At 42.6% G+C, this 25,165-nt stretch overlaps 1 protein-coding gene across 2 annotated transcripts in view; it reads right to left on the bottom strand.

The window, feature by feature from the left end:
* svep1 (sushi, von Willebrand factor type A, EGF and pentraxin domain containing 1) overlaps positions 1-25,165 on the bottom strand; it is a 182,161-nt gene that overhangs the window by 23,602 nt on the left and 133,394 nt on the right. For both annotated transcript variants that reach the window (XM_083789323.1, XM_083789322.1), the window contains 18 exons: positions 24,809-24,970; positions 23,932-24,023; positions 23,405-23,501; positions 23,008-23,121; positions 21,712-21,825; positions 20,886-21,087; positions 19,398-19,555; positions 18,481-18,679; positions 17,042-17,217; positions 16,178-16,302; positions 14,873-15,002; positions 14,098-14,268; positions 13,169-13,342; positions 11,670-11,789; positions 10,540-10,716; positions 4,207-4,291; positions 2,964-3,155; positions 334-501 (listed from right to left, as the gene is read on the bottom strand). In XM_083789323.1, coding sequence (XP_083645449.1) covers positions 334-501; positions 2,964-3,155; positions 4,207-4,291; positions 10,540-10,716; positions 11,670-11,789; positions 13,169-13,342; positions 14,098-14,268; positions 14,873-15,002; positions 16,178-16,302; positions 17,042-17,217; positions 18,481-18,679; positions 19,398-19,555; positions 20,886-21,087; positions 21,712-21,825; positions 23,008-23,121; positions 23,405-23,501; positions 23,932-24,023; positions 24,809-24,970 — 2,656 coding nt within the window. The remainder of the gene's footprint in view (positions 1-333; positions 502-2,963; positions 3,156-4,206; positions 4,292-10,539; positions 10,717-11,669; positions 11,790-13,168; positions 13,343-14,097; positions 14,269-14,872; positions 15,003-16,177; positions 16,303-17,041; positions 17,218-18,480; positions 18,680-19,397; positions 19,556-20,885; positions 21,088-21,711; positions 21,826-23,007; positions 23,122-23,404; positions 23,502-23,931; positions 24,024-24,808; positions 24,971-25,165) is intronic.

Here is a 25,165-nt window from a genome sequence, read left to right as displayed (position 1 = left end):
ATTTCGTCATCAAATAAAAACTAGACTAAAATGTCAGGAAGGGACTAGTGGACAAGAGATCCAGTATAAGTCATTTTACAATTAGTTACAATTAGTTTTAGTTACAATTAGTTTTACAACGTGTCGCTGCGCTATTTTCAGCAAGTGTAAAATCAGCCATTACGACGGCATCAAGACCCGCCAAAATACATTTTAGTCGAAACTAGACTAACACTAAAACATTCCAGGTGACTAAAATGTCACTAAAGAACTAAGGGAAAACCATTCAAGAGACTATGACTAAAACTAAAAAATCTAAATTTGCTGCCAAAAACAACAGTGTTTTTTCAGTACCCGTCTTTGCAGACGTAGTGCACCAGGTCTCCCAGAGCGTGGTCTTCTCCCGCGGCCACGGCGTCCTTTAAGGCCGGCGGTTCGCCACACAGGACGCTGGTGCAGCGCGGCGTGGGCCTGCTCCACTCCCGCGACGCCTCGCACGCCACCTCCATGGAACCCTGGGGCCTTAATCACACAAAAGTTATTTTCAAAAAGTGATTGTATAAGTCAATTTATGTGATGTACAGTAACTATGCAGTATTTTTGTTTCCTATAAAACTGTGTGAATTTTGTATATCTGTTCTGTAATGTCCACGCGCCCCACCATCTGGTTGATGTCGTCAATTAGTAATTAGCAATTCTCAGCACCTGAGCTGTATTGTTTTGGAGCTCTTTAAGAGCAAGTTCTTTGTCTGTGAAAATCATATAGCACCGACGAAGGTCTTAGGACCGAAACGTTTGCTTTTTAATTGCACTTCGAGCACAGAGCACTTTATGAGCACGATAAAATAAAATAAAAACTATTCTCAGAGTTTTACTTTTTCTGCCAAAGTTTCCCTTGTTTTTGAGACCACCACAAGTTAAAAAAAAAGAAAAAAGGACGAAGAACAGTTTTCTCAGTGCTTCAGCCTTCACTCAAAACACACACCACTTACTTGCCCCGTATTGTGCCGAATAATAAGACGACTGATTATAAGACAACCCCCATTTTTCTAAGACTCATTTGTGGAAAAAGAACATTGAATGTCAAATAGTCTAGTCCCCGATTATAATACGACCCCGAATGTCCTATTTCGAAAATATATATATAAATGTGAGCTTGTAGATCGGCAATTTTCAAATGGCCAAAATGGGTATAGGGCTGAAGTTGGTAATGCATATTGTTTTAATAATAATCTAAATCTTAAGTAAGTAACGAACGTTTTCCAATAATTGCAGTGGAGTAGAAGTAAAAAGAAATGTTGGCTCTGAGATGTAGAAGAGTAGAAGTAAAATTATTGGAAAATGAAATACTCAAGTAAAGTACAAATACCTCAAAATTGTACTTAACCCATTTTGGGCGGGAACCTTTTTTGGTGTTTTAAACACCATTAGCTATTGTAAAATAGCAGATCTACAAGCTCATACAAGCTATGAACTTGTAGATCTGCTATTCTTTTTTTTTTGTGAAAATGTGCCTCAAATCTTTTAATATATATTATATATTATTACATTTTAACTCAAATCTTTGCTTCTGGGGGTGTCCCTGGAACAACATATTTTCAGATGAGGGGCGGAAGCCAATTACATATCATTTTTGGGATCCTTGACATGAAATATTGAGCACCACTGGCACTGATACAGAAACTTTTTCAGAAAACTGTCATTTTTAAAATTTCGACGTCAGGGTTAAGTACATTATTGAGTACATGTTGAGTAATGTCACGTTACACCACTGCTTAGTGCTTACTAAACTCACTGTCAGTGAGACGAACGAGGTGACCGCTGAGAGCAAGCGGGATAAAAGTGAGGACGATATTCGGAGTCACAAAGTCCCATGAATGGCCCTGATAAGGTTACAAACACTCAAATCATCAGTTGAGTTGACCTTTTTTTCTTTGATTAAGACCTTTGATAATTATGTTGCACATGTCACGTTGTACTATAAGACATCAAATTTCGCATTTTGTGATCTCATAATTCCCCAAAACACAGTTCATGAATGATAAAGGTCGATAATATTGATAAGCAAACATCTACTACATATATTCTATATTGTGTTGTGTTTCGGACACGGCTGAGACTTATAGGGGCTCTGTGACAATTACAATGTCATGTAATGTAACGTTATAGTCACTGGAGGTCCCGTCAGAAAACGGGCCTCATGTGAATTCACTGTGAGGTGTTGTATTTGAGGTCATCAGTACATGTTAGAGGTCACTGCATATTCATCAGAGGTCAAAGCAGTATAATTTGAAGCATTTTAACCTCAAAATACTGCAACTGACGTACCTTTGGCATAACCTCGAGTTGTATAGACTATATAGAGCGTCGCAGTCGCCCCGGCCCCCTTTCAGAACGACGAGGTGCATGTTTCTGTATACTGCATACATGGGGCAACTGGCGGCCCGGGGGGCCACATGCGGCCCACAGTACCTTCACTTATTGTGGCCCTCAGGTTAATGTCAGAATACTGATATAAAAGTTTCAGCTGTTTATACAATTCCACAAAATGCAAACATGACCCGCTTTAATTAGCAGCTCAATGCTCGACACAAGTATAATTAAAAGGCCTTTAAAATGACATGAGAATGTTAATTTTCAGGATTCCAATTCAAAAATAGCAAAAAATAATTCAAGTTTTCAATTAGAATATAGCAAAATAAAATAAAATAAAATAAAATAAAATAAAATAAAATAAAATAAAATAAAATAAAATAAAATAAAATAAAATAAAATAAAATAAAATAAAATAAAATAAAATAAAATAAAATAAAATAAAATAAAATAAAATAAAATAAAATAAAATAAAATAAAATAAAATAAAATAAAATAAAATAAAATAAAATTTGCTACGACTGCAACGTGCCCCCATCTGGAGTGAGTATGGAAATATAGTGGCTCTCTCCATCGTCAAAGTTGCCCAAACCATGGCTGTACTGGCATACCTGTATCCCTCGGCACAGGCGTAGGTGGCGACGGACAGGTACGTGTCCGCCGCGAGGGTGTAGTCGGCGTGCTGGACAGACGGAGGCGTCCCACAGCTGACGGGGTGACAGGGGGGCGGCGTCCCGCTCCACCGCAGGCTGGCCAGACACTGGAACTCGTAGGGGACCTCGGGCACAAAGCCCTTCATGCAGCTGTGGGATAACGAGGGGGTGGTGGGTGGATGAGAGATGGGAGAGGGAGATAGAGATAGAGTGAAGAAACGAGAGGGAGAGATAGTCATGTTCCTTTTCCGTCGTCGTTGGATCCTCGACACGGCATAGAGCGTCGCGGTCCCGCCCCCCTTCGAGGGCAACCGCCAGAGGAGAATTTCACCATTCATTTTTTTCCCATAGACGTTTCAGAAAGTATTAGGCCTGACGTCGAAATAAATAAAAAAATCTTCTAAATCATGACAATTTTCGGAAAGATTTGAGGCACATTTTAACGATTTTTCAAAAATAGCAGACCTACAAGCTCTGAGCTATGAGCTTGTAGATCTGCTATTTTTCAATACCTAAATTATAACATAATGTTTAAAACTATAAAAGGGGTTCTCGCTCAAAATGGGTTAAAGACCTTTAAGCCTCGGACAAAGCAAAACTCGGCTCCTGACAACTCATGACAATAAACTAAATGTTTTGGGCCAAACAAATAATTAGAAAGAAGGGCAGGGTTCAACAATCTTTTTAGAGTTTTTCTTCTTTCTAATTATTTGTCCGCCCCCAAATTCTTTTGTTTATTGTCATGATTTGTCAGGAGCCGAGTTGGCTTTGTCCGAGGCTTAAAGGTCTTTAAAACAGTTTAAGTGCCATAAACGTTAAGACGAGTTGAATCCAATTATGCACTGATTGCCATGGACGATAAGACGAGTTTTTTTGAAAAAAATTATAATAATAATAATAATTATATATATATATATATATATATATATTATCCATATTTAGAGAATTCCTCTAATCTGGTGTACAGGTGATGACATGCACATTACATGCATAATATAATTAAAATGTCTTTCTTTTTTTATAATGGGCTAATTGGCAACCAAAGCCAAAACTGGTGACCACCAGGTGGCGCTGATGAAATACTTTCTGAAACGCCTATGGGAAAAATGAATGGGAAATTCTCTTCCGGTGCACCTCGTTGTTCTGTAAAGGGGGCGGGACTGCGACGCTCTATTGTAAACGGGTGGGAAAAAAGAGATACCTGAAAGTCACCTGGCTGCCATATGTAAAGTTGGATCCTGCCATGGTGGCGTGCTCTGGGACGGACGGTTTTGGACAGGACAGAGCTGGAGAAGGACAGCAGTGGGAGGTTAGTTGGTTAACGGGTGGCCTGGAACTCACCTATGCATTCTATGGCATAGGCAGCTCCCAGCTGCTGGACATGAGACTAATTAATTATAGCGACAGAGAGAGAGGAGTTTGTGTGTGTGTGTACGGGTGTGCGTGTGCGTGTTTAACAAAGGTGCAGACGATCAGAAATCAGCAGAGAGTGAGCGACGTTTGCGCTACTCTATGCCGAATTGAAGTGGACTCGGACCCAGACTTTTTTTTTTGGAAATAAAACGAAATAAAAACGAAATAAAAACGTCTGGGTTTCCGAGGCTAGTTAACGGGTGCTATATTTGAATGTCCCATCTGATCATCTTTAAATGTGATTGGCAGCGATTTGGCGATTCCGCCAGGCTATATACACAACGTTCTGAATTCTAAAGTAATTTCACAACACGGCCCTGTCTGGAGGAACACAAGTGTTGTGTGAGTATATGCGTGTCACTTTGTGGATTGCACAACTGGATTGCACTATGATTCCCACTTCTCGCTTTCAGTTGACACTGTCTGGGACGCACATGGGGAGTTTCAGTTTCCGTTTCGGTATCACGACACAGAACACACACACCACCACTGCCAATATGGGCTGATCACGTGAACGTCGTTTCTGTGTCACAGCATGCATGTCAGCCTTCGAGGGCTGGGTTTACAGGTAACCCTAACCCTAACCCATTCAGTATGACAACACTACTACGGACTGTAGCGAGTTGAGCACTGCAGTGTCAAGGTCAGAGTTCCGCGGGTCACGAAGTGAGGAGTGTTGATTTTGACAGCAAATCAATCGATTTTGAGTTTTAGTTATAATCTCTTGAATAATTCTCATTTCGTTTTAGTCACATTTTAGTCACCTGGAATGTTTTTAGGGTTAGTCTAGTGTTAGTCGACTGAATATCATAAGATTTTAGTCGACTAAATCTAGAGTTGATTTAGTCGACTGAATTTGTATTTTGGCGGGCCTTTGATGCCGTCGTAATGACTGATTTGAGTGTAAAAAGACTTGTCTTTTACTTAATACTGGATCTCTTGTCCACTAGTCCCTTCATAACATTTCAGTCTAGTTTTTTCTTCTCCATTTAGTTTTCGTCAGTGAAAAAAGGTAGTCGTCACATAGTTTCAGTCGACGAAATCAACACCACTGCAGAGACAAGGGCAGATAGTTCCCGGTCACGGAGAGCAGGTTAGCGTTAGCTGCCTCTCTGCCGTTGGCGGAGAATGTTGTGGCTCAGAGCCAACGTTGGAAGGTGCTGCGGTAGGCAGCGGAGGCCTTTCAGTTCTACCGCTGCCTTCAGCCAACATAGTGCTATAGACAAAGAGGCAGCTGTCTGTCTCTAATCACCCCTTCACAACACGAGCGGGCAAGCCACGGGTACGGCAACCACATCACGTGCCTGCGTGCGTGCGTGCGTGCGTGCGTGCGTGGTTATTTGTTTGGGTTTGTTTGCTTGCTGCTGAATGGTGATTGTCCATTATCAGTATCACTCACTGACATGATTTAATTAGAGCGCTGTTTTATCATATAGACTAAAGAGTGTTTCAGTGGACATAATAGTGCTAAACCTAATTTTACATAATTGTATGCCAGAGCCATATAGAGTAAGACATCATGTCTATACGTCACACGTAGGCCCACTAACCTATATAGGTGTAGGACTGCATTCCTTCACGTCATTCGTTCAGGGTATTCAGGACCTCCATTCTTTTACAGGGAGAAACCCATAAACTACTGTGTGAAATGCTTCATTGGACGACGCACCTAAAAGGGCTATCAGAGACACCGTATTGTACTGCCGTAGCAGTGGACCACAAAGTGTACTGCTTTAAAGGAGACCCGTCCGTGTGTCAGACTGAAGTGCATGTCTTCAACACAGAGTCTTTATGCTTGACCAAGCTGCCCCCAGAGACACCTGGAAGAGGACAACGCCCCCTGGAGGTTCACCCCAAGAACAGCTGCACAGCTGTGCTGATCAACCCTTTCATCTACATGTGGGGGGGAAAGACTAACATGGGGAACTACAGCAAGGTTCTTTATGCATTTGATGTCGACGACCATAGGATGATCGCACAAAAGGTTTCTGGGGCTGTTCCAGAGGGGAGGTGTGGCCACTCAGCCTGTGTCGTTGGGAAGGTCATGTTTATCCATGGAGGAATGATGTGGAATAGACAAACTAATGACATGTACAAGTTGGACACCACCACAATGGTCTGGACTGTAATTAACACCAGAGGAACTCCTCCACCTGCTTCAGTCTATCACTCTGCCACCATCATCGGTACAAAGATGTTTGTATGTGGGGGCTTTGGGGGCTTATGTGGGGGCTACTACAACACCATAAGAGTGTTTGACACAGAGACCAACCAATGGATGAACACGTCTTCTCTTCCAGAAGGACGCCATTCAGCCTTTTCCTACAATGGAGAGCTGTACATATTTGGTGGCAGGCACTATAATAACTGGATCTTCAATGATCTGTGGAAATTCAGTCCAGTGACCTTCACCTGGAAGAAGTTTGAGTCCAAAGGGAATAATGCGCCACGTTTAAGACTTTACATGCCAACTGACAGCATGCCATGGAATCACCCAGGCTGTTGCATGGTGGGAGATCGTTTCATCGTCTTTGGAGGATATTTTTATAGAACATACACAACACAGTCAATGACAATGATGACCTGTATGTCTTAGACTTGAGTCCGAGTCTGAAGACCTTATGCAAGCTGGCCGTTATTCAGTACGGTCTGGATCAGTCTGAACTCCCACACAACATCAGGTGGGAACTGGCAGCCATGACAACAAACAGACCATACAGAGAAGAGGAGACTAAAAAGTAAAACAACAAAGGGAAACAAAAAGATTACTAAAAAGGGAAAAATGGCAGCAAACAACAAGTTGTGTCCACAGATTGTGAGACACATGGACGAAGAGAGCCCTGTGGTTGTTATAGACACGTTTTGAAGACACATTTTTTGGGGGCAAGTTCAAATTCATCTCTGAGGGGCCGCCTCAGAGATGAGTTAAGATGAGACTAAAACTGAGACGAAAAATGACATGTACAAATTCGACACCACCACAATGGTCTGGACTTTAATTAACACCAGAGGAACTCCTCCGCCTGCTTCAGAATATCACTCTGCCACCATCATATTTTTTTTCTCCGTAGGAATCCATTGTATGAGGATGTTCCATCGGTCCCCATGTCATCTAACCGTTTTCACTGACGAAAACTGAATTAAAAACTAAACAAAAACTAGGCCATGATGACTAAAAACTATGACTAAATAATAATATATTGACAATTTCGGCAACAAATAAAAAAACTAGACTAAAATGTAAGCGAGGGACTGGTGGACAAGAGATAATTTTATGCTTGGTTGTTGCACTCTGAAAATAGCCGATTTACAAACACACAACGCGCCACCGGGCGACCCGTTGTATGTTTGTAGATCGGCTATGAGTAATGCCACTGTTAAAATCCCGCGTGCATGGTGCCTTTTGATTTGGTGTAGCGCCAGCCAGGGCCCTCGGAGGGCTTGATTGGGCGCTAGACTAACTGGATGATGATACCACTTCCTGGCTGATGTCCAATCAGCCTGTGTGTAGCCGGACAAACCAGCTGGCCGCCTGGTTCTAGCCCAAATATGGACTTCCAGGCTGACGTCGTCATCAACATGACATCACTGACATGACATCAGAGATCCACAATGAAGCCACGCCCCCCCTTATTGTTCTGGTATTGTAGATTCATTGTCTTGGGCGACGTGTTCAAATCCTCCAGATTATATTTAATTGTTTCAAATGTTAACTTTTTTTTGTGTTCCATCGGTCCCCATGTCACATGGTCATAACGTGTGACATGTCACACTAAATCCATAGACTTATCTGGACAAAAAATGCATCATAACTACCCTAAACGAACACTAAAGTCCATAGACTTGGCTGGCAACCGGTTATTTTTAATGAGGCTCTACACAAGCATTAAAGTCCATAGACTTGGCCGTGACGTGACTTAATGTCAGAGATAGATACGCAAAAAAAATCACACCGGTGTGAAGTGAGGGGTTGCCTTTAACACCCCAATTATTCCCTATAATCAGGGGCTTAATGTAGCAAAATGTAGCAACCTTTAGCTTGTTTGGCTAACGGCCGATGTAATCTTAAAACCGCCCTAAATCCTCGCACGCATGCGTGCGGTCTTTATGTGCATTGCTGCGTAATGCTGACTGTGTAACACAGTGAAGAAAACTAGCGGATGTTGTGATCCGTAGAATCAGAAATGGCATCGCCAGATTCGCTGTATTTGGTCAAAATCGGCATAATGGTGAAGTTACTGCCACCATCAAGACTCAGTGTCTAATACTATAGGATTGAATGAGATATGTGTGTATGTCACAGATTTTTCTATGGGTATTAAAATGACGAATTAAACATATGAATAGTAGGCACAATCCACTGTTAATTAGGGTGGCCATAAGAGGGTTCATAACTCGCGATCTCAATCATCCCGTCCAATTCTAAGAAAAGATCCTGTGTTAGACGGCCCCCGCTGTCACTAGTCGCGTTACATTTAATCATGCCTCCCGTTCTTGTCGATACGCTGTGTTTTGGCTATACATTTAGCTGCTCCAGCCACATCCGGTATAACTTCCTTTTTTACTGACACCAAGTTTAAAATAAGAATTGAAAGCACAGAATATCAACACGAAGCAACTGAAAAAACACATTATTTCAATGGTAGTGGATGGAGAGAAAGAACTTTTGTCCAACCACGAAACAGCAACCAATGGGTGCGAAGAGGCGGGGCACAACCATGGGGGCGGGACATGACAAAGGGTGAATTGTGTAGAAGACGTCTTGTAAATGAAGTAATGCCGATGTTTAACAATAATGTAACTCCGGGTCCATTTTTGGTTTCATTTTACACTCTCAATAGTTGCGTTTGGTTACCAACTCTCCATCATTAAGCTGGGGACCACCTGGAACCTCCTCAAGGACCAATGGTTGAAAACCACTGGCCTAGGGGGGCCCTGGGGGTCCTCGGATCCAACTTTTGTATGTGGTCCCTGACCATGCAAAGTTGCGAAACAGAGTGCACTAAATGACCTGGTGATGTATGATGACAATGTCAATGTTACACGGAAAAAGTACAAAAGCATGCACATCCAACCCAAACTTGGGCAGGTGCCGAGCGGCGAGTAGTATACGCTCGGAGGCGCTCGCACACTGTGGGCTCCGATGCTGTGACAAGTGCCTTTATTTGCACAAATAGGTGACTGTAACCGTCATGTCAATGTTGTAATTTACTGGAAAGTTGGATGTCAAGAACTTCCACAGTTGACTTGTACGAGAAAGTGTACGCCCCACACACTGTAGGGATTGACTGGTTGAGTCACCATTATTAGGAAATGTGCCCATATAACCAATATAATAATACATAATGGCTGTTAAGGGGAACACAACAGTGGTCCCAAGGTTGATTCTCAGTCAGGGTGGTGGTCCCTGGTTCATAATCAGTTGAAAATCCCTGCTCTAGACTACTCAACTATACAACCAGGAGGAGGACGGTAGCGGTCCAGTCTAGTAAAAGTCTACATACAGTACTTCATAGAGTAATTCAAATATGAATGACAATGATTAAAAAATGCAGGCAAAGGTTTTTCCTTGGCCTCCAGGAAGTGCGCATGAGGCCACCATGAGGCTGATGTGAACATTTTCAATTTCACGGAAATTGCTGACTGAGACATTTTGTTAAAAACGGAGCAGTCTTGAAAACTTAGAAAGCCAATCTTAGCCAATCAGGATGGAATATGAAACATCTGAAAGACCGGTTTAGTTTAATGACTATAGATATATAATATTAAGTATCTTGTTTGTATGTTAAGGGTCCCCCTCTAAAATGAGATGCTGCATCTCAAGGGGATATCCCTTCAAAACAAATCTGAAATCCAAATAATTTTAAAGTCACTTGAACAGATGGGAAATGGAGAAAGGCAATGGCACCCTCTAGTGACAAGACCTGGACCGTGTCAAGATGTCTTCAACTAAATGTATGTGTACTGTAAACTGATAATTAACTTAATTACAACTAAACAATTTAGTCTCAGTTTAAAAGTCTCGCCTAATAACCCTTGCCAAGGTTGAAATTGTGCTTTTGCACACAAGTATTGTCACATTGTTTTTGATCTCTTGTCCAATCAAACGGCTTCCCCTCACCTCTGCAGTGCGGGAACGGACTGTCCCACGTCGCCGTCTCCAGGCATCGGGCGCGAGAGGAGCCAATCAGCTCATAGCCCTCGTCGCAGCTGTAGGCGACCTCGTTGCCCATGAGGAAGTTGTTGCCCTCCATGTGGCCGAATTGTGGGGATCCCGGGTTGTCACACTTCACTGGCTCTGGTGAGAACACATGACACACACGTGAGTGAACGGAAGAAGGACTGAAGCTTTTGAAAATGCTGGAATCACAGAAGTGATTCTAATTATATGGCCAAAAGCGACAGACGTGTCAATACACAGCTAAATCCTCAGTGTTAAAGATGGAGTGCCGTGATTTTTTTCCCCACCCTAAAACATGATCATCAGATATTGTTATTATATAGAGGAAGATTTCTTTAGTGTGCAGTGTTTGTTAAAATGTCGTGGACACCCGCACCAGTTCATTAAGTATGCCTGGTTTGCCTGGTGGGTGGTGACGGGTGCAGGTGATCCACCTGAACTGATGATAAAGGGGAGGGGTTAGAGGAGGGGATGATTATGATATTGTGAAGTCACTATATCACAGATTTTTTTTTTCATAAGGCCTGATTGACTGTCAAGGTTTCAGCCTCCAGGAAGAAACCCTAAATACAAAGGGAAGACATCATTGCACATAACAACCCCATCAAGGGGTCGAATGAAGTACTGTCACCTCATAAACACACACAAAAAATATATACAAAAATCATGGCACTCCATCTTTAATGTAACTCTGAGCGTTCAAATGGATCCACATGCATGACTCCTTCAAACCCGCTCTGAAAGGGCACCTACGGATGGCTGCAATTCGAAACTGGCCCCCGTAAAATCTGAATCCCCCCCTCCCACTGTATATGTTTCTTTTCCCTTTTTACCTCCTTTATGATGAATTCCTGTTCTGTTCTTTGTCTATATAGAAGTGTCTATTTGTACGTCTCTAAATGTTTTGATGAATTGAACATGGTGGACCCTCTTGTAAACAAGTGTAATGCTTAATTCACTCACAGTTAACAGTCTTTGTATTGTGTTTGTGCTTGAAATGTACTGTAATTCTGCAAACTGTTAATAAATATTTCAATCAATCAAAAAGCAGGATACTAACGTGTGTTTACCTGTGCAGTTCTTTCCGTCTCCGCTGTAGGGATGGACACAGCTGCAGGTGTAAGAGCCGTCTGTGTTCTGACAGCTGGCGTGCTCATCACAATCAGAGCCCAGTGCACACTCATCCATGTCTGAACATATAATAACAAAATACATACATAAATGGATGCACCTGGGACGTATATGTGTGTCTGAACACACAAGTAAAAAAATAAAAAATAAGCAAACAATTTCTGATGCAAAGCTAAGATACTATGTTTTTTTTATCATGTGTCTACTCTATACCGTTTTACACCATTACACCTGTAATCTTGGGATGTGCCAAATGAAGTTAAGTTGAAGTTGTTGTATAAACTCTGCTTTTTCCTTTTTATCTGGTTATGTTTGTATGGTATATAAACTCTAAGACACTGTGTTTTATCGTGTGTGTCTATAGTATATACACACACTCTTGGATATACTGTCTTTTTATGTCCATACAATGGTATATAAACCCTTAGATAGCCTACTGTTTCATCTTGTGTCTATACCATGACAACATGCTTAGAAACGGTTAGCAGGTGTCTACAACATGGTAAATAAACGTGTAGATATTATGCTTCTTCTTGTGTCTATAGTATGTTACAGTATATCATCTATTAGACGCTGTCTTGTGCCTGTAGCATATGGTACAGGATATGAACTATACGACCCTTTAATGTGTCTGCGATTATACGTCCATGATTCTGGCACTTCTTCCAAATATGGAGATAATTGAAGAGACAAAACAGTGCAATATCAGGACTTAAATCCCTCCCACCACCAAATCCTTCTTCTTAAATATGGACGTTACCTACTGTAGGTTGCCCTGCGTTTATACAAGCAGTCTACAGTTACAGTATACCAAAGCTGTGAGTTCACCTTTAAGCAAGGCAGGCATTTGAAAACATTAGTGAGGAATGAATGCCTCTTCCAGAATATACAGTAGTCTGCTGCACTCATTTACAGCTACAACATCTGGTGCATTTGCTGTAACATTTGAAATCTCATCACATTCACTATTGTACGTATGTGTTGTGTACACACACACACACACACACACACACATAGGATGTATGCAAGGGATAATGTACAGTGAGGCGGTCATTATTGCAAAATAAATTAGCAAAAAAATATTGCAAAATAAATTCCGCTTTGCACGGAAATCCCTTTCGCGCAAAGCGGAAGGGATTTATTTCCCAATAATGACATTACATTACATTGCAGTATCACATGGCTACCTCAAGACAAAAATCAATAATTTGACACGAAATATTGATGTAAAAAAAAAGATTTTTATTAGCTTACAAGTTTCCGCTTCCATAGCAAACGTAAACAGAGAGGCAGAGCAGCGGTCCATTAATTCAACAGTGTCCTCAACTACATACAGACTGTCGTGACCAGACCGATCAAATCGGAAAAAAATCAAGTGTTCAACAAATCCGTGTCACGAAAAGCACCATAAATCTGTTTTTCTGAAGGTTAATATTACCGAGGCAGGCCGGCGGGTGTCCTCCCCATTTGCCGCTGTTTCCGCAGTGCACCTTGGCGTCTCCCAGCAGGTAGAAGCCGGGGTTACATTGGTAGAGCACGGAGCCGCCCGCCTGGAAGTCCGCTCCCTGGAACACGCCGTTCTCCAGAGGGCGGGGGGGCCCGCATGACACCCCTGTGAGGCAATTAGGCAATTAGTGTTAATTAGTGACACCTCATGACACCCCTGTGGCACCCCTGTGGCACCCCTGTGGCAGACAGTGTTGTTTTTTGGCAGCAAATTTCGATTTTTTTGTTTAGTCATAGTCTTTGGACTGAAACTTCATTTAGTTTTAGTCACATTTTAGTCACCTGGAAATATCTTAGTGTCTAGTTTTAGTCGACTAAATGTCATAAAATTTTAGTCGACTAAATCACCTGTAGATTTAGTCGACTAAAATCTTATGACATTTAGTCGACTAAAACTACAGGTGATTTAGTCGACTAAAATGTGTTTTGGTGGGCCTTGATGCCACCGTAATGAGTGTTTTTACACTTGCCTACTTGTCTATTTTTTATTTGTCGACAAAATTGTCAGTATATTTAGTTTTAGTCATCATAGCTTAGTTTTCATTTAGTTTCCATTCGTTTTTGTCAGTGGAAAAAGGTAGCCGACGAACCTTTTTCATCTTAGTTTTAGTCGACGAAACAACACTGGAGGCAGACAGACTCGATGAGGATTCGATGAGTTAGTTTTAGTGTCAATTAGTTAATAATAGCACAGCACAGCACAGCACAAGACTTGAGTGGAGATAGAACTTGTGCTTTGATCAATGACGATGGGGGGCATCTCGAGTGTGACAAGTTCAGCTTCAAAGATATGGTAATATAACTCAACAAAAATGACTCGTAGAGTCATAGATGCGAGTCTTACGTTTACATTAGTCTTACGTTTACATAGAGGCAGTGGGTGGCTCCACTCTCCTTTATTCTGACACTGCAGCAACGGCTCCCCCACCAGGTAGAAGCCGGGATCACAGGACAGCTGCACCTGGGCTCCCGGGCTCACGTCCACAGTGGAGGCATGCAGGTGAGGCACTGAGCCCTCCAGAGGGGGGCAGTCTGCACGGGAAGAATGGGGGAGAGCAAAGGAGAAACCACATGTACAGTATGTTTCTGCTTTCAGTGGTATCTGAAAAAATAATTTGCCATGCACCGACTAAAATCAAAAGAGCACAAGATGGCAACATGTTTAGTAACGAACAAGGCCTGAATGAAATACTTTTTGAACTAGTATTTTACATTTAGATCAATCTTCATATGACCACCGCGCTCTGACTATAGGTGCGCCAGCCGTTCAAAACATATCAAAATAAAGGGTAGTGGGTCGCACAAACAAACACTGCAGTTCAAATATAGTTTATTTCATATTTGAAACAAATGGACAAACGTTTCGGCTATCCAGTGCACTGATGAAGGCTGGATAGCCGAAACGTTTGTCCATTTGTTTCAAATATGAAATAAACTATATTTGAACTGCAGTCTTGGTGTGTGCGACCCACTACATTTACAACGAGGCCAAAGAAATCACACCTGTGTGAACCGAGTTTCTCTCTCTCTCTCTCTCTCTCTCTCTCATATATTAGCAAGCAACAGCAACCCCAAAAACTATAAATTACATTTATTGTAGAATTACAAAGATAATGTGACAACAGGACAACCTTACCGGCACAGAAGATGCTGTTGAGGTTGGTCTTGACCCGGCCCGTCGCTCCGCTGAGGAAGTCCGGCCAAGCAAGGACGTTCCCTCTGTGGGTCACATGGTTGGCGGGACAGCTGCTGGCCAGGACTTTGATCTGCCCAACCGTAGAGAGACAGGCACAACGCACACAATGCAGCAATATGCAATAGATCAGTGGGTTTCAACACCTTTTTCACATCAAGGCCCAGTATTTTTTCAGCATTTCAACCACGGACGGACCACCATTTGATGAGATTTAGACGTAATTTAGACCCAAAATGAAAAATGTTGGATAAGGTTTTGTCCACAATTCCGTTCTCTAATTATGTAGACTTTTTGAAAATTGAAGGGATATTTCACTTAAAAAAAATAAAACAGACGGTTTTTAAGTTACTTGATTCAGTAATTCGATATTTGATATTCATTTTATCTGCCTCGCCCCCTTCCTAAACAAACCCATAATAAATTCAAAACTAATTTTAACCATGATAGATTCATCGAAAACATCAAACTTTTTTCTGTTTTTTTCTGGTTCCAATACGCGAGGGGGCCGGTGCTGTTTCATTTACTGTTTTAATTTATTTTTCTTAATTGTTTTGGAAAAGAACCTCCTCCAGGAGGAGGCCGGAGGAGACTTAAACATCAAAAAGAAGTATTAAAAATAAATATAAACAGTAAATGAAAAAACACGGCCCCCTCACGTATTAGAAGGCTATCAGTCACCAGAAAGAAGGACAGGTGTTTTCAATTAATCTCTTTTTGATGTCAATCAAGTCACCTAAATTCAAGTGGCAGATGCCAAAAAAATATATAGATTTGTATATTTAAATTATATATATTTTCAGGGCCATGTCATGTGGTCTACCTGCACATGCAGCCTTATTGTGACCAGATTTGACTGAGAGACTGCCATGGCGCAAATTCCAGCTTTTCACCAGAGGTGAAAAAAATGGGTTTATAGCACAGGCAGACTCTTCACATACTAGAGCATGTCTGAAACAAATGTCAGAGCTGAAATCGACATGTAAATATGAAATAAATGCCCAAACATGTAGCTAGGTGTAATGTTAGAGACCACAGAAGTGAACCTTTCAAGCCGTTTTCTCAACTCGCTGTTTTCTGTAAGACATTACTCTATACGCCATATCTCCCTGCTTTCATATGACATGAAAAAACGAAAATTCAAAAAAACCCAATGGCAGTCCCTCAGTCAAATTTAGTCACCTTTGTGATCTACTGTGGTAGATCACAATCTCCCTTTTTGGGGCACCCCTTGTTGTGAACGCATACCTGCTGTGGCGTCAGAACGCGGTCCCAGATGTTCAGCTGGCTCAGCGAGCCGACAAACGACTCCACGGGGTTGAAGCCGTCGCCCCTCTGGTCCTGGTCCTGACCCAGCACCAAGGCCCCGCCACCTACACGGTACCACACGCAAGCACAGCACACAGGTTACTCACAGCTCACCATGCAACCTCTCCTCCACAGGTTACTACACAGCTCACCATGCAACCTCTCCTCCACAGGTTACTACACAGCTCACCATGCAACCTCTCCTCCACAGGTTACTCACAGCTCACCATGCAACCTCTCCTCCACAGGTTACTCACAGCTCACCATGCAACCTCTCCTCCACAGGTTACTCACAGCTCACCATGCAACCTCTCCTCCACAGGTTACTCACAGCTCACCATGCAACCTCTCCTCCACAGGTTACTCACAGCTCACCATGCAACCTCTCCTCCACTGTAGACTAAATCTACAGGTGATTTAGTCGACAAAATCTACAGGTGATTTAGTCGACTAAGATGTATTTTGGCGGGCCATGACGCCGTCGTAATGACTGTTTTTACACTTGCTGAAAATAGCAGATCTACAAGTTCACAACGTGTCGCAGCGCGACACGTTGTGTCAAGTGTAAAGTGTAAAATGCCTTATACTGGATCTCTTGTCCACTAGTCCCTTCCTAACATTTTAGTCTAGTTTGAATTCTTGATGAAATTGTCAATAATATTTAGTCTTATAGTTTTAGTCATCATAGCTTAGCTTTTATTTAGTTTCCATTCAGTATTCGTCAGTGGAAAAAGGTAGTCGACGATTTTTTTAATTTTTTTTTTAATTTTAGTTTTAGTCGACGAAAACAACACTGCACTACACCTGGGATGGTGGTGCCCACCGACAGGCCCTTGCCGCCGTCCGAGGGCCTCCCGTTGATGTACAGCCGCCAGTCTCCGTCCCAGCTCCGCCACGACACCCCGATGTGGTACCAGTGGCCCGTGTTGACCGCGGGGCAGTCCGTGATCCTCTCCTTACCGTTCACGTACAGCACCCAGCTACGGAGGAGGAGCGCACACAATGTGGAAAGATTAACCACTAAACCCATTTTGACCTGGGAATGATCCCCCCCGAGGATGCACACGGAACGTTACAGACTTTCTTTTATGCCAACTGCTATCGGACTATTCAATGCGAATGCATAACAATTTACAATTTAGGCATTTAGCAGACGCTCTTAATCCAGAGCGACTTTAAGCAAGAACAAAAGCATGGGAATACATCACATAAAAGCATTTATCATGAAACATGCGTAAGCTAAGAAAGTAACAGTGGAATATCTATATAATGAAACTATACATACACTATACATATAAACTATACATATGTACTACTATGCTATACATATGTACTATGGCGTGATATGACTATATACAATACAATTATAGTGCTGTCTACATGCTATAAGTCTGTGTCAAATGCTATCTAAGCCAACAGAAATGCTATCTAAGGGGCATAAGAACTGCCTCTGCCCCAAATGGCATAATATGGTCCTTGGTGGTCCTGGTCTTGTGTGTTTATATGTCCATTTGTGTCTGTTTTGTGTTCTTCTGTCTGTCCAGTAGTTTTTAGCTTTTATGCACTTTATGCTGTTGTAACGCTTCAATTTCCCCTCGGGGATTAATAAAGTATATCTCATCTCATGCAAATGTCTTCTAAATCCTGACTGTTTTCTTGAAAAAGCTGAAAATGTCAGTCGTTCTCAAACACTTTCATGTCACTTTTCACGATTCTTCAAAAAATAGCAGACCTACAAGCTATATGAACTAAATACAAATACATTTGACATTAAAAGAAAATCAATAATATATCAATATTCGGATATAATTTGCGCCCTCACTTTTGTCTTCATGTTGCTCTTTCAGCGCCACCTGGTGGTCACCAGTTTAGGCTTTGAGTGCCAATTCTCCCATTATAAAGAAAGAAAGAATTTGTAATTCTATTATGCATCATGTGCATGTCATCACCTGTACACCAGATTAGAGGAATTTTCAAAAATATTGTCGTCCGTGGCATCCGGTACATAATTGACAATTAGACGTCTTGACGTTTATGGCTCTTACACTGTTTGTACATAATGTTTGTGTTTACACAAACCCTCAAAACTGGCCATTCATTGTCAACGGCATTCAATGTTTCTGTTAGGACAATGTGTGCACAGACCCTCAAAGCTGGACAAGGCTTAAAAAAAAGCAGAGGCATGGATCCCCCCCCCCCCCCCATCCCCGGTCAGCGAATCAAACCCTGGTCATCTCACTGACCCGTTGTAGTCGATGAGGAGGAATGCGTTGTCGTTCTCCTCCACGGCGTAGGAGATGGGCGTGCCGTAGTTGATGGTGTCCGACGACCTCATCCAGAAGGTGCAGGTGATCTCCGTCAGAGCCGGCATGGCCCCGTCCATCATCACGTAGCCGTGGATGCCCGACACCTCGAAGTCCAGGTTGAAGGCCGAGGACATTTCTAAAAAGGCAGGAACAGAGAGAGAGAGAGACGTTCGTCAGATGAGTCGGTAAACATTTAATCCATTTTTAGATCTGTGTCACGCTTTGAATCAGCGTGATACGGATTTGACAGCCTACATACGGATCTGACGTGCACGTGCGAGTACACGCGCTTATTTGTCCTTTTTCTGCTCCAAATGAGAAAACAAGCTAAGCTAGCGCTGATGCTTATACCGCTGGGTGCTGCTGCCCCTCCATGCCTAATAATAACAACAGTTGTATGGTTAGTCGGGGAGCCTTTCTTCTTCTTCTTTGTGTTTTCATGTATTCTTTTGGCACAGGCGCCACGTTCTGGCCTGGGGTGGTAGCACGGATTGTGTTAAAAAAAATCACACCCGTGTGAACTGAGTGGTGCAACTCCCCCCCACCTCTCTCTCATTAGCAGGCAACAGAGCAGCACTATCCCTCTCCGTTTCTGGCGCCCCCTACTGGCCCCTGCTGGTACATACTGGTGCTCATTAACGTCACATAGTTGGGTGGGTGAACACATAGGTGAACACATACAGTAGATGAACACGGACATTGCTGGTTGTAGGAGTGGTTGCACCACTCAAAAACGCAGCAGCAGTGCGACCACGTTTCTCTCTCCCTCCCCCTCTCCATCTCTCTCTCCACCCTTGAAACCCAGTTTCCGTCTGTGCCCGGAATTGGTATACTTCTCTCTTCCTATAGTATACCTGTCTCACACCTGGTTCCGTTGAACCCAGGGAGGCAGCGGCAGGTGTAGGCCCCGGCGCCGTCCAGGCAGCTGGCCCCGTTCACGCAGGGGTTGGGGTCACACTCGTCCACGTCCACCTCGCACAGCCGGCCCCGGAAGCCCTCCACACACTGGCATCTGAGGGACAGGACAGCCCAGTTCAGGACATGTTCACAATGACTGACCACCATGACCCAGACTACACTGGTGTAACACTGGTGTGATTATCTTTGGATGAAAAAGGGAAAGAACATAACAACATAAGAAAATCTAAAAATAACTATTAAAATAAACGAAAATAGTAATTAAAACAAGAAATGATGACATAGTAATAATGTGTCAGGTGAAAGGGGCTGTCTCCGTTGTCCCCCTTTTTTTCTTTGCTTTCCCTCATAGTATTATTACTTGCGCAAGCAGAGTGTGCAAGTACTACGGTAGTTTCGCCCAGGGCGATATTCGATGCGTATGCACCGTCCCAGCATATTTGATGCGTATGCACCGTCCCAGCATATGACGTCAGGGTATAACTGGTATAACTAGCTCTCAATGATGACGTAATAAAGATGTGGATTAAAGGACCCAATGCCAGAGTGTAATTGATTTTCGATGGTGACGTAATGACGATATGTTTTAGTGTCGGGAGGATTAAAGGTAAGCTCCCATGTATACATGTATGTAATCTGGCACCACTGCCGTATCAGGCACAAGTAGTCATTACGTCATTTGCTGGGACAGTGCATACGCATCGAATATGCTGGGACGGTGCATACGCATCAAAAGTGGCGCAAAGTAACCACAGTATACCGCTAATCAACTTAGAAATTACATATACACAGAGGCATTTAGTATTAATATCACTATATACCAAGATTAAGTACATTTAAAGCAATTGACAATTTTAAATAAATAATTATACTGTATACGTGATAACATATTTTATTTCAGTTTATATACCTTTTTTTTCATTGGATATCGATGATTTATTTTTCTTTGAGGAACTAAAAAGGGATCCAGAATAATTCTTCGATAAAACTGTATTTCTTTTATAGATAGAAACTTCATAATACTACTTTTTTACATGCATAAAGTACCGTAGGTAGGTAGCAAATAGCTAAACCTAATAATTCAACATTTCAAACGTTCCTTCACAGAGAATCTGAGATTTAACAGTTTGTAGCGGTCGACAGCGCTCTGCTTGCGCAATACATGGCCTACTAGTGTGCAACAAGCAAGTAGGCACTCGACAGAGTGCAGTTCTAGTTTATTATTATTTTAGTAACGTGTATGTTTCGTGTATGTCGCAACCTCGCGGCCGCCCTAGTGGGTTTTTGAATATCAAACATCTAAATGAATATCAAACATCTAAACACTGACTCGAGCAACTTAAAAACTGTCTGGGGTGTGTAGACGACAAAATGACCGTTAAAAAAAAAGTGAAATATACCTTTTAAGGGCAGAAAAAGACTACCTGAAACTGTTGATGCCGTCCAAACACGAGCCTCCGTGCAGACAGGGGGCGTTGTAGCAGTCGTCCACGTTGACCTCGCAGTGGTCCCCCGAGAAGCCCAAGGCACAGGTGCACGAGTACCCCCCCATCAGGTCCTCACAGACACCCCCGTTCACGCAGGGGTTGGACAGACACTCGTTGATCTCCAGCTCACAACGAGAACCTGGATAGGGATATCATACGTGATAACATAAGATAACGTAACGTGCTGTAATAAGTCCCACTGAATTGGTTTTAATTTGACTGAGAGACTGCCGTTGGATTCTTTTGAATTTTTGTTTTTTCACGTCATATGAAAGCAGGGAATCATAGCTTCAAATTGACATATTGGTTGTTCAGTTTTGTAGATATGGAGAAAACAGGCTTGAAAGGTTCACTTCTGTGGTCTCTAACATTACACCTAGTACGTGAAGAGTCATTTTGAAAAAAAGAAGAGTCATAAAAAAAATCTGGTGAAAAGCTGGAATTTGCGCGATGGCAGTCTCTCAGTCAAATCTGGTCACATATATCTGCTACGGTAGATGGAGATTGCGGTCATGCTCTGTAGGTTTTGATGTGATGCGGACGGTCAAACCATTGCTTTTAACGAGAGCCTTGATTTACACCGCCGTCGTGTTGTTCCCTGGAGAACGTGCTGCTCATTGCATATTACTACGTACATGGCATAAATAGCTGATCTACAAGCTCAAAACGCAGTGCACTTTTGCTACATTTGAATTGAAATCGTGAAAGATTTCTTTGCTATTTTTGAATTGAAACCACAGTTTGGGAACCACTGATCTCTAACCTGTGAATCCGTCGGCACAGCCGCAGGTGAAGCGGTTCACCTCGTCCACACAGACCCCCTCGTTCAGACAGGGGGAGGAGAGACACTCGTTCACCTCCGCCTCGCACAGAGAGCCTGGGACACGGAGAGAGAGAGCACATTAGTGGAATACAACAACAACAACAGCAGGGGGGACATGGAAGAACCGCACGGGAACAACGGGCGCAGTCTGCAGGCTAGTGCCTGATTTATACTTGGTTACAACCAAGTATCACAATACCAAAAATAGCAGATCTACAAGCTCAACACACAATTGGCCCCTTTTCCACCGGTTGGGAAACGGTTCAGTTCTTTTTGGTTCTTTTTAGTCCATGAGCCAGAGCTCCAAATTGGAACGTTAATTATGAATTGAGTGTGCAAAACCATACCTATATTAGATTGTTATCACCATGAAACTTGCCCAGTTGATAACTTACACAAAGACAATGATGTATTGTATTAAAAATATTAAAAAATAAAATATGCAAATTAGGCATTATATAGGAAAATATGCAAAAGTAAAAAGAAAAGGCTACTACTGTGGAAGTGTGTCATATATTAATTTACTTATCTTGATCCTATAAATGATTTAATATAGACGGTTTTGCACACTCAATTCATATTACGTTCCCATTTTGGAGGTCTGGCTCATGGACTAAAAACCGGTTCCCAACCGGTGGAAAAGGGTTCAATGTGAGTAGGGATGGAGCTCGATACCCGACAAAAACCCGATAACAAACGTATTGAGTACCCGGTGTCAATAAGCTTTGGGGCTTATCAAGCATAGAGGCCCGTCACGTCATCGACAAGAGGCGATCAGGAAATAAATCTAATCAGTCATGCTGCCACAAATACAGATAAAAAGCCTTCTAACCAGCGGGGTAAACAAAATTACGCTTTTAAAGCGTATACCGGTACACACAACCAGTTTGAAGTTTCTTCAATGTTATTTTCCTAAAGTAAAAAAGGTCAATTGCCTTCTGTCTGTTCTGAAAAGTACGGTATTTGAAGGCCCCTAGTAAAACATACCGGTTCTGTTCTGAATGTATTGTCGTCTCCCCCCTTTCCACAAAACAATAGAAAATGCTCGATAGTGGGCTCGATAAGAACTAAAATTAAAAAGAAAAAACTAAAAAAAAAAACGTACAAAAACGTACAAAAAACACACACGCACGCACACACACTAAAAAAAGAACTTAAAAAAACCCCACTAAATGTACGAGACATGTTCAGACATGTTTATGTGTGAACATAATTCATGTGAGCCCTTTTCCATACCCACAAAGCCAGGCTTGCATTGACACTGGAAGTCTCCCATGCCGTCCTTGCACATGCCTCCGTTCTGGCACGGCGCAGAGTCGCACTCGTCTATGTCACTGTCACACTTGGCGCCTAGAGAGGGGTGATAATGAGACGTGATGGAGGTTTACACTGTGTCATGTTATAGAATATTAATTCATATTCCATGGAGGATTAACACATTGTAAACAGAAAATGGGACGCTATAGGGTTCAAGAAGTTTCCTGGTTTAATTTTTTTTTGGCTGTTGTTGGCAGGACTTTCATAAATTCAGTCAATGGATTTTCATTCACACAAAGCTTAATATCAATGTCTCACTCTCAACATAATCCATTTTGACTAATTTACTAATATATTATTTTAACCCCATGTTTACCAGTGAATCCGGGCATACAGGTGCAGAAGTAGCCAGCCCCCACCTCTTCACACGTCCCTTTATTCTGGCAGGGATTCAGGAAGCACTCGTGGAACACCTACAGAGAGAGAGCCAATCAGATCGCAGCTTTTTGCATGCCAGGGTGAAACGTGAATGTGTCCAAGCAAACACGTCTCATTTCCTCCAAGCGTGGGTGCTTTATGGTAAGACACTAAAGGCTCATACATAGTCTGGATTTTCGGTGGTGGGGTGACCACCGAAACTACAACATGACGTCACGAGCCGCGGTGAAGAGCAAACCACCGCCACCGCTCCAGCCCTTCTCTCTGTTTTTTACTCACCACCGCTCAACGTTATTTCAGCTCCGGTGGTCAGCTCACCACCGGAGCGGTGGGTCACCTCACCACCGAAAATCCAGACTATGAATAGGCCTTAAGACGGTACATTTCAACCAAGGTTGAAATGTACCTGCCCGGTAAACTATGATAGTCTGAGAGAAAATGTGCATATAAAGCACAAAAGCTCACCTGGCTGCTGGCTTGGTAATCCGCCTTACTGACATCCACCTCAGGTGCTGAAGTGACACTCTCCTCCTTAGGCAGAAAGCTGGAGCCAAAACCTGGCAACACACAGAGAACAAGCCGAGACAATGTGAGCAAAGAAATCAGTTGGAAAAACTGAAGTGAGAATCTTTCCACTGAACTGGCAGATGGTTTGCTATCCAAGTGAATACAATCCTATATTCCAGACTTTTTGGCGACGCCTAACAACAAGCTACGGCTCATTTTCACACTTAAGTCATGGAGTGTATTAATTTCCATTCCCCAGTAGTCCACTTGCATTTCAAATTATTTCCATTCCCACGCTGATTACACGCAACTAAATCCTATTTACGAATCAGGTCTGAGACGCCCCAGGACAGGTCAAACACAGTGAGATTTAGAAGAATGTCCAAGAATTCATAGAGCTGGAGAAACCCTTTGCAATGCAATGAAACCTGAATACAGTAATAATTAATTTGGTTTCCCTGCAGTCTGCCACAGCTCCTTAGATTTTTACAGTAATGGACTTTAACCCATGTCGGGCGGGAACCCATTTTGGTGTTTTAAACATTATGTTATAATTTAGCTATTGAAAAATAGCAGATCTACAAGCTCATAGCGCGCCTAAATGTTTTAAAATATTTTCTTCTGGGGGGTCCCTGGAACTACATATTTTGAGATGGGGGTCCATGGCCCAATGGAGATAATTCCTTGACATGCAAAAGGTTGAGCACCACTGACATAGAAACATAGGTTTTTCAGAAAAATGTTAGGATTTAGAAGCCTTTTTTTTATCGACCTCAGTCCAAAATGGCTTAATGGAACTGAAATTCTTGGACTGAATAATGACATATGAACTCACTGGAGCAGTGTTGAATGGCCGTCGCACCCGTGACTGTGGTGGTGCCGTAGAACGGACAGGAGAGGCAATAGGAGCGACCATGCTCAGGTTGATAGTAGTCTCTGGGACAGGGATAGCAAGGAACCAGGCCCGTACGAGAGAAATGACCAGCAGAACAGGGCACTGAGGAGAGGAGAGGAGAGGAGAGGAGAGGAGAGGAGAGGAGAGGAGAGGAGAGGAGAGGAGAGGAGAGGAGAGGAGAGGAGAGGAGAGGAGAGGAGAGGAGAGGAGACGAGAGGAGACGAGACGAGAGGAGACGAGAGGAGACGAGACGAGAGGAGAGATGTCAATGTTTAAAATCACCAATAAGGCAAAATT

Source organism: Protomyctophum parallelum, assembly GCF_964188405.1.
Source record: "Protomyctophum parallelum genome assembly, chromosome: 18".
NCBI lineage: Eukaryota > Metazoa > Chordata > Actinopteri > Myctophiformes > Myctophidae > Protomyctophum > Protomyctophum parallelum.
Note: the sequence above shows the minus strand (reverse complement) of the source record. Positions and strands in the feature narration are given on the sequence as shown.